At 32.8% G+C, this 9,963-nt stretch overlaps 1 protein-coding gene across 1 annotated transcript; it reads right to left on the bottom strand.

The window, feature by feature from the left end:
- Positions 1-1,942: 1,942 nt before the first annotated feature.
- On the bottom strand, positions 1,943-8,629 carry LOC125048752 (putative inorganic phosphate cotransporter). The gene is made up of 11 exons (XM_047647612.1): positions 8,533-8,629; positions 8,017-8,159; positions 7,054-7,233; positions 6,474-6,612; positions 6,076-6,293; positions 4,841-4,990; positions 4,263-4,395; positions 3,422-3,546; positions 3,043-3,165; positions 2,252-2,396; positions 1,943-2,057 (listed from the first exon to the last, which is right to left on the bottom strand). The coding sequence occupies exons 1-11, from the start codon at positions 8,561-8,563 to the stop codon at positions 1,996-1,998; spliced, it is 1,449 nt and encodes a 482-aa protein (XP_047503568.1). The 5' UTR covers positions 8,564-8,629; the 3' UTR covers positions 1,943-1,995.
- Between the last annotated feature and the right edge of the window lie 1,334 nt (positions 8,630-9,963).

Genomic DNA, 9,963 nt, shown 5'->3' with positions numbered 1-9,963 from the left:
TCTGTATTTCATTCTATTTATTTATTTGATTCATAGTATTCCTACAGTTATATATACATATATATTCCAACAACACAGCCTATCGAAAAAAATGGTAGAAAAGACAAACTTGTATGGATTTTGTTGTCGGTTTAAAATTGAATTTACTTTAACCAGTTTAAGTTTTAGTAGTAGATTTGAGACGTCAGCTTATCAGTACTATTCAAACATTGTTGATCGCTTCATTACCCTAACCAGGAGTTTAAATATAGCCTTCCTCTGGTGAGGTATATTCGTTAATTAAACGAACGGGTTCATAATTTGTCGTCACTTGTTCATTCCGGCCTGTCATTTCCGAGGTATTAATAAATTAATATTTGATATTGAAACATTTTCGTAATAAATTATGTAGAATAATAAAATTCTAAGGAGGTGTGATATTGTGTTAATAAAGTTTAATTTTACGTCGCACCAAAGTGAGATGAAAAACCAACATGAAATGAAAACTACCGATGCTGTTATAAAACCTCTCAAAGCTTTCCTGCTAATAAAACTGTATCGTGGGGCTCAATTAACTTTTCTGTTCCACATACTTTAACAAGAATATAACAATAGTCTCAGACTTTTTTAAATATTACACATTAAGTTATCAATTTAACAAATCATTAAAACTTCCAAATCTTGTTAAGATTTGGAAGTTTTGCTGCTGCCTTGCGATTCCGTAACTCACCTTTCGAACTCACACAGCGGTTTTCGCATCGACGGTCGCTCTCAAATCAGTCGTGAAGCAGTCATTTTATGATTTGGCATTCTGATAAACAATAAACGACATGCTCCTACCTTTTTAGAATGCCAAATCATAAAATGACTGCTTCACGACTGATTTGAGAGCGACCGTCGATGCGAAAACCGCTGTGTGAGTTCGAAAGGTGAGTTACAGAATCGCAGGGCTGAAGCTGAAGTCGGTTTATCGATGAAAATTATATTAAGGTACTGTTTAAGAAGCAGCAAGGTTGTCCTAGTGGCTTTAGTGTGCAACTCTCATGCCTAAGGTCGTAGCTTCGCTCCCCCGGATATGCACCAATGGACGTTCTATGCCGGCATGTCTCTAATCTAAAAATTGACGATATGTGACAGAAGGCTGATCACCTACTTGTGTTTGAAATACAAATGATCAAAGAAACCATGGCCTCTGAGGCCAAGTCTCAATAAGGGTAGTATCACCACTGGATTGTTATTATTAAGAAGTTGACAGCCTATCAGTAAGGGCATTAGTTTGTTTGTTCAACTTAATAACCGCTATGATGCGATTTTTATGGATAAAGTATTTTTTGAAGTTATACTTCTTTAGGCGCGTTATGAAAAACTGATGAGAGTGAAATTTTACGATTGCGCGCGCACCGTGACACAAAGTTGTCAGTGTGATTATAGCGTGCGCGAGCGAGGTGGGAATAAGACAAGTAAAAAGAAATAGAATATGCGTGAAGTTAGCAGCTTTGCCTTTTAAACAAATAAAGGAGTTTTAATTATTTTTTCAAAGAAATTTAGCAATGTTTTTCCACAAAGATCTATTGTTACATAGTTAATAGGTTATGAAACATACCAAGTTATTAAATTGAATTAATAATATAATAAAATAATAAAGAATAATAATAATTGTTATTAATATTAATTAATAATTGAATAATATACTAAATATTAAATATTATTAAATTGTTTACGTTAAATATTAATTATATTTAAAAAAATAATGAAAGCCAAAGAAGTAGGTATAACTTCTTACGCGCGTACATAAGTACACGAACCCTTTTATTTCAATTTAAAGAACATCCAATTACATTAGACTATGTGGGACCAAATTTTATGTATACGCGGAATCCCACACATATATACAATGAAACGAATTCATTCAGAATTTAAGTACTTAATTCTATAGGTATAAATTCAGGAACAGAAAGAGAACTGTTTTTATTTTGTGTTTATTATAAATAAATGTGTCAGATCTTCTGTAGCCCATTATCGTCGTTCGAGTTGTTTCATTTCAAATTCCTTTGAGTTCAATGCTGGTTGTCTTTCCTCTGTAAGAATTTGAATTAATTAATGGCTGATATTGACTTTTATCATATGACAATCACGAAACCTTATTTTGATATTTAGAAATATTTCAGCGATTTGGAATTACTTCCAGCACAATCCGCAACTCGGGATCGGCTCACTATGGAAGTTTCTAGATAAATGGGACTTAATTCTAAGAAATTAATAAATGTGATACCCGGGTCAGCCTTTTGTTTATCCAAGTAGTTGGGGTCATCCCACTCCTGTCTATCTGCGCTCACAAGCAGCACATAAAGAACGTTACAAACAACACCCACTACAGCTGTTCCGAAGAATACGACACGCCATCGCCCTACATCTGTCTGCGAACAAAAACAGCAATATTACCTTATCTGATAATCATGATTATTTATACACGCTGTTAAAGCACTGTTAGGCTAAGGGTTCAGAGTGCGTGGTTGTAGGATCGAGCCCTGCCTGTTCACCAATAGATTTTCTTGCCAACCCCCCTGCTGTGAGCATTGAAAAAGTTTTATTTAAATGCCAGGTTTTTTTTTTAAATTTTGGGCTAGGTTTTTGAAACATATATTTTTACCTAAAGAAAGTAACTTATCTAAAGAGGCCATAAGTTATACGTTACGTCATTATTTATACCTAGACAATCTAAAAATAATAAGTTTCTATATAGTTTTATTGTACTGAGTCTATAAAATATCCGTGTTTGGTACTAAGACAATATTTTTGATTGCTTTTTAAATTTACGAACTTTACAAGGGTAATTTAGACACCGTAGGTAAATAACAATATTTCTTAGATTTTGCATGTGTAATATGAAATAGTAAAAGACCAAGTGTCGACGTAGGTTCTGCTATCGAGCAACCCTTTCAACGAAATCTATTTTGTGGTTGTGGTTTTCAATTTACACCCAATTAAAAGTATAACTTAAAATACGAATACACACGTTTACATCAAACCATAGACAATTCAATTGTCGTTGTTCATACTTACAGGGTCGTTTCTTAAGATAAAACTATTTGTGATCGGTATCGCAACGGCACCAGCGGAAGTGATGCAATTGGTAACGGACAACATTACACCGCCGTAATTCGGGGAAAGATCTAGATGACTCATCTGAAAATATAATCTTGTGAATTGACTAGTTCTTGCATGCCTACTAATATAAATGTTTTCATTGTGACAGTGATTTCAGTAGTAAATGTATAAATAATGCATCTTTCGTTTTATTTTAAAATTAGAACGATAAATCGTTTTATTTTCTGATAAATTTGTATTTTCATTTATTGTACGAAGATCACTTAAAAAAATACGGTTTTTCAATTAATTATTAACGAATATTATAAATTAACTCATAATTTCCTAAACTTACCATAAATCCAGCGGATACAAACCCACATAGAGATAGGGTAACAGTAAGCATCCCTACAGCTAAAGTCTTGCTGTCTGACTTCGCAAACGAGAGAGCTAAAAGACCTACGGTCACTCCAGCCACACCTGAAATTATTTGATAGATTAGATAGATATTGCTGAATGAAATAATTGGTTTTATGTTTCGCTAATATGGCTAATTTGAAATAAGTGGAGAGGGTTAGAAGAGGCCTACGTGTCCCAGGACACGCTGTAGACCAAATATTTTGTATTGTGGTTATAAAAAAATTATATGGTGACAGAAATAAACGGCTTGAATATTAATATGGCCAGAAGCATGCCTATTGCCTACGTATACACAACACAGCCCTAAACATTCGATTATCTTTTTATATAATAAACATATTATACTTTATAGGAATATAATATGTATTTACATTAAATATAGAATAATAATTCCAGTGGTGCTACCATACTCTATGGGACACATTGCGCCACTTACATTATTTGACAAATTTTTTTATAGGATTTCCACGCCTGACACAGGTTATCGATCATAAGACATTATTTTATATCCCTATTTCAAACAGAAGTTAATTGCGCTATGTGAGAAAAAAATAATTATCAGCAGCTCACAGCCCGGGGTTCGAACGGACGACCTCAAAGCGGGTAAGCCGTTAGCCCAATACATGTTCACGTGATATAAACAGTATCGTAAGTCCTAATAATTATATTAGTTATGGTCAGGTAAATTATCAATTTAAAAGGTTTCTTTTAAGTTATAAAATTGATGATTAGGTAAGAAAATATTGCTTTGGAATCGATTATAAAAAGCCACCTACCAATACTATTGAACAGTCTTCGTAATGTGACTAATCTAAAAACACCCTTGTTGTACATTTTCTCACATAAGAAAGAGGACACCACGTTGCCAACAACCATTCCTATGTATGGTAGAGCTGATAGGAATGCACTCTGAAACATACATAATATACAATTAATAAAATATTTTTTTACAGTTTTTTTTTAATTTTGAAGTAAACTGTTTTAGATTAAAGATGTTTCAACTTTAATGCACTCTTACTTTATGTTTTAACAAGTAAGCTAATTAATTTGTCAATTGTGCTTTACAAACTATTTCTCTGACGATCCAAATCAGAGTTTTTGGTGGGTCAAGAAAATAAAGTACACAACAACACATAAACTCATCAAATTATACTAGCAAGATCTATTAAAAATATTGTATAGAATAGGACCATTAAAGATAAAAAAGAAACAGATTATCGTATTTTAATTAAAAAATATATGATGAAGTTTGGAGTTAAACTTAGACAAATTCGCGCATACTTATTCTGGCCACCTTATTTACCTTATGATTTGAAATGAAGTGAATGAAAGAAAACCTATCATTAAAACTTACACTGGTTAAACTGATCTGCAAGCCTTTCTCTAGGTAAGTAGGCATATCCACGAAAAACAGCATGTAAACAACAGATGAACCAATATGCCCTGCAAGAGTTCCCCAAAATCCGCGGGTCTTCAAAATATTAAGCCAGGGAGTGCGGAGATTCTAAAAAAAATATCTAATAAAATACCTAAATGATTTGCGTGACGAAGTATGATAAACCGTATTTAGATATATCATGGTCATAATAGTACAGGTTTCCACCGCTCAATTCTGCAGCTATCTGTTTTTTTGATGAAATTAATTCATAAATCAATGTTAAGGGAGTATGCAAAGGGTAATCGATAGGTTATAAAAAAAATCTGATTTAATTTGCAACTACATCTTTCAATTCTTCATATCAATTTGATTTGCTGACTGGGAGGTTTCATTTATATTGTTGTTAATTATTTCGTCGTCTTTTTAAAGTGTAATGGAAAATTTAATTATTACATTTCCTGTTTAAGATAATCCAGAGTTGCCCGTTTGGAATTGTCAAGCAGAGGTGGAAAGAGATATCTAGATCTAAGTGATATCTTAGACTAAAATTACTTATAAAATACCTTTCAGAAGATGTCATTATGAAATATAACAGTTTCACCAGGGATCAAGACAAGGCCTTAGAATTTTTGGCCAATTAAGGGACATGGTTTAGGTATATCCCAATTTTTGTAGGAATATTTTTATCACTGCCTCTATCGTATAGAGAATTGCGCAGAGGAAAACAAATATACGTTTATTATTATCTTTGTATACATTATGTACAGTAGACTTTAAATGCAAAGCAAAGTAATGTTATGAATCAAACATAATCTTGATAATCCCTAAACAATTTGAGGTAATTCTTTAGATTTATTAGTAGGTGTTTTGTACAAAGTACTAAACAATATAAGAGGTGCAAAAGGCGAGTATAATAATTTTCGTCTGCGTCAGTGATGTTTTTCTTATTACGAAGTTTTTATTCCGCAAAACAATTATGATATGTCCAAGAGAAAGTAACTATTCGATGTTTAACTTTACCCAGTCGTTTTTAACGCCAATGTTTCGTACTCTGGAGTATTTTGAAACTTCATAGATAAAGATATAAAATAGTTCTATCGAAACTGCCATAAGAATAAAAACTGGGACTTGGTTTCACGGGCCTAACTGAAACTAAATAACTAACATATGCCTTACTTTATATATATATAAGTATAAGTATAAATACTTACACTTGGACCACCGGAATTCAAATCGCTCTCAATGTACTCTCTTTCCTTATAAGTTATAAGTCTATGTTCTCCCGGAGAGCTGGCAGCAAAAAAGTGCCATATAAACGCTTCCACGAACATGAGGGCTGATATACCGTAGAATATTAACTTCCAGCCTAAATCTGTAGCTGCGAGTAGTCCAGATACAGGCATTGCTATGACGATTCCTAATTGACATCCTAAAAGTACGATAAAAACCATAATCTTTTTAGCCAAATGTAAGACCGCTTTCCAGTAAATTTATACCAAGACCAACCTTCAATACATTCTGAGGCTAATTTCAAATATCGAAAACGAATTTTACAATGTAATGAGACGTAGGGAATTGAAAAAATATATGATTAACAATGAAAATATACCTCCATAAACAAGACCAGTGTAAGAAGTACGTTCATGCGCAGGCAGCCATTTTCCCAGGAGAGTATGACTAGCCGGAAATAGACAGGCTTGAGTGAGCCCCATAAGCATTCTACACACACATACTATCTGCCAGCCACCCTAGAGAATAAAACACTATTAATAATAAACCGTTATACCTAACGAGTAACCCATTTCTATAAATACTTAAAATTATCCCGAAATTCTGGATTTTAATTTAAAAACTGGACAAGACTGTGTTATATGCCATGTCCAGTCTTCTGCCGTTAAGATTATCTCAAGCTCAACTTCCAGTCAGAAATTCACTCTGTACAACAGAGTTTTCTCTATCGTTGAAAAATTGTGATAATTAAACTATTAAGAGCAAAACTACGTAATTGATAAACATTTTAATGTATGTAAAGCGAAATGGTAATGTTACCCTCACAAACGCACCGAAGGTGTAAATCAAGCCGTGTGATTCATAGTTTCATTGTTTGCCCCTGTTACATCAAAAAAATTTCTAATAACAGAATAGACTCAAGTCCCAAACGCATTAAGAAACACGAAAATAATACTTACAATGCTTACAATTGAAGGAAGGAGTCCACACACAAAACCATTCACAACCAGGGCTACAAGTATGACGAGTTTTCCACCAAATTTCTTTGACAGAAGACCAGCTGGTATTTGCATCACCATGTATCCCCAGAAGAAAGACGATAAGATAAGACCTTGGGTCTTTTTATCCCAGTCGTATATCTGCAAGAGAAATAATATAAATAGTAATTATGTCGAAGCGGTAGCTGTTTTGTGAGTAAACAACTGTGTGACGTTTTTCCAGTCCGAGGTTTTAAAACTGACGTAATAATAATCAAGATGATAGAAGAAAATGAGGTAGCTGACTAAAGCAGCAGCAGATCTTAAAAAGATTCTATCTATTTAAATATTAATTAAATGTACGTAGTTTTTAACAAAATTTTAAGACTTTCTAGGTAGTTGTAGCCTAAAAGATTTACGTTATGAAAACTAGCTACGATAGAAAACTTTTTAACGTTTCCTAGAAATAAAATCTTTTTTTATCTTTAATGTCCTGTTAAAATATTTATTGGAATAATTATCGATATAATCTATTTCTTTTACTAGAAAAAACTTTTCATTGCATTTCTTAGACTTATTGTTTGCAGTTGATAATTAAAAATACTTTCAAGTGTGTTAGTCTTCTTTTCAAGCTCCCAAGTCCGCGAGAAGAGAAAAATAATTATCAAATTTAATGAACAGGCACCATTAAACACTCGCTTGTTTTGAAGGATATCTCGCTGTTGGCCTTAAGGACCTTTACAGCTCAGCTTGGGCTGATTGGCGAGCCTAGCTCGGCCGGAATGGGCATTTTCCCGCGACTATCGCAAGGGCGTCTCTCTGAGACTCGGACCTCTGCTTGGACCGTCGTGGGGTAAAAATAACAATCCACTAAAATAATACCGCGTCATAAATTCAATAACCGCCATCTAGTGATCAGCATTAAATAAATTAAAGTTGTTATACCTCAACTTTCGAATCCCGCCGTCTGCTGATATCCGTCATAGCCAATACTGCAACTCCCATACTGCTTCTCACGATGAATAGTGTTATCATGTTGAGTCCCATACAAAACATTTGAAGATGGCGAATACCGATGCCATATTCTACTATAAGTTATAAAAACAATTTTACTTATAGATTCTGACCAGGTGGTAATGCAAATTAATTCTTCGATACATCGTTTAGTGTTAATTAAGAATTATTATAAAAATATATCTTAACATTAACAAAAACACCAATCAACTGTTAACTCTCATTTTAAAAATGTTATACATCACAATTTTGACCATACATTTTATACATCGTTATACATACATAATAATATATAAAATCACAAATACAATATATTATATTATATATATTTATATAAAACTGTCGGACCCAACAAATGTTGTCCTGTACACACGACAAAATCAAAATCAGTCCACCCGTTTAGAAGGAGTTTAATTACACACACACATAAGATTTATATAAACTTACGCTTTTCCTTTTTTAAATCGGCCTTTTCCATGTTAAGTATTTCTTAATTATTTATAGTTATAACATAACAGAAATCACAGACTGACAGATCTGTTTTCAACTATCAAACAATGTGAACAATGCAATTTCACACTTACTAACAAAGCATAATACTTATTTTTCATGATTATATAAGTAGTACCATTAAGATATATCATTAGATAATGTTGATGATTCCTATGCTAATAAAGTAGCACATTTAATACATTTGTCAATAGTAAATTAACAGCGAACTTACTCAAACCAATTTAAGAAGGCTAGTTTGGCATAAATAATATTTTTTTGAAGGATTAGAACAAACATTTTAAGAAAAGAGCCTACCATTCTCTGAAAGGTCGGCAACACAACCGCTAGCCCCCGGCGTTGCAGTTCAACAAAAAAAAAGTACATTAACGAGAAACTCTTTGTCATACTATCTTTAGATTTGTCTTAAAAACATAGTGTCAGTGCGCGAAATCGATGTGTAAGGATAAAGTTATAATCATATAAGATACAAACATTACATAAAAAGGGTGCGTGTACTTATGTACGCGCGTACAAAGTTATACTTCTTTGGCATTATTAAAAATAGTTTTTGATTGCATGCAAATAATTAGTTACAATTAAATAATCAAAGACTGGAAAAGGAGTCATTATAGTCAATTAAGTTCAGTTTACATTTGAAAAATTAAATAAATAAATATTTATTATTATTCTCTTACATTAAGTGTAACATAAATTCTATTATTATTCGAATAATGTTTTTAAATTATGTCCAATGCCGTAGCATCTTCCGTGGGCAACTTCATACTGATAATTTTGTGTAACGGTGCGCGCGCATCGTACAATTTCACTCTCATCAATTTTTTATAACGTAATTAGTATAACTTCAAATAAAACACAGAAATTGGATGCCAAAGCTATCTGTAAATGTATTGTGCAGTAAATAAACATTACATACGCGAGATATCAAAGTTATTAGACATCCCCTTTTGGTGTGGAGGTAAAAAATAGGTATGTCATTTTTGTCATACTTGTAAACAAAACGTACGAAACAACTTAAAAGATTTCTAAAAATCAGTTTTCAGAAACTTAAATATAATATTTAGGAATATTTCTTAGGTAAAAATAAAATGCCTTTTAAGAATTGGTACGCTCTTTTCTTCTTGTACATTTAGTGTCTCTCCATTAGTGGAGGTTGGCCGTCAGTCTCTTGAAGCAAGTCTTGTCCTGTGAAACTTTTGCGTTATTTAATATTCTGCATAAGTTTTTTCGACATTCCACCTCGTTTAAGAACCTTCTTATTAGAGACCTTCTGGATCCAGCTAATACTAAGCTCTTTTCTTAAAATACCCTAATTAGAATTCACATAGTGGTGGCGTGTGGCCAAAATTACCTTAAAAACGCTCAATA

This window comes from Pieris napi, chromosome 4 (genome assembly GCF_905475465.1).
Source record: "Pieris napi chromosome 4, ilPieNapi1.2, whole genome shotgun sequence".
NCBI lineage: Eukaryota > Metazoa > Arthropoda > Insecta > Lepidoptera > Pieridae > Pieris > Pieris napi.
The sequence above is the reverse complement of the archived record's forward strand: the minus strand, read 5'-3'. Positions and strand labels throughout refer to the sequence as shown.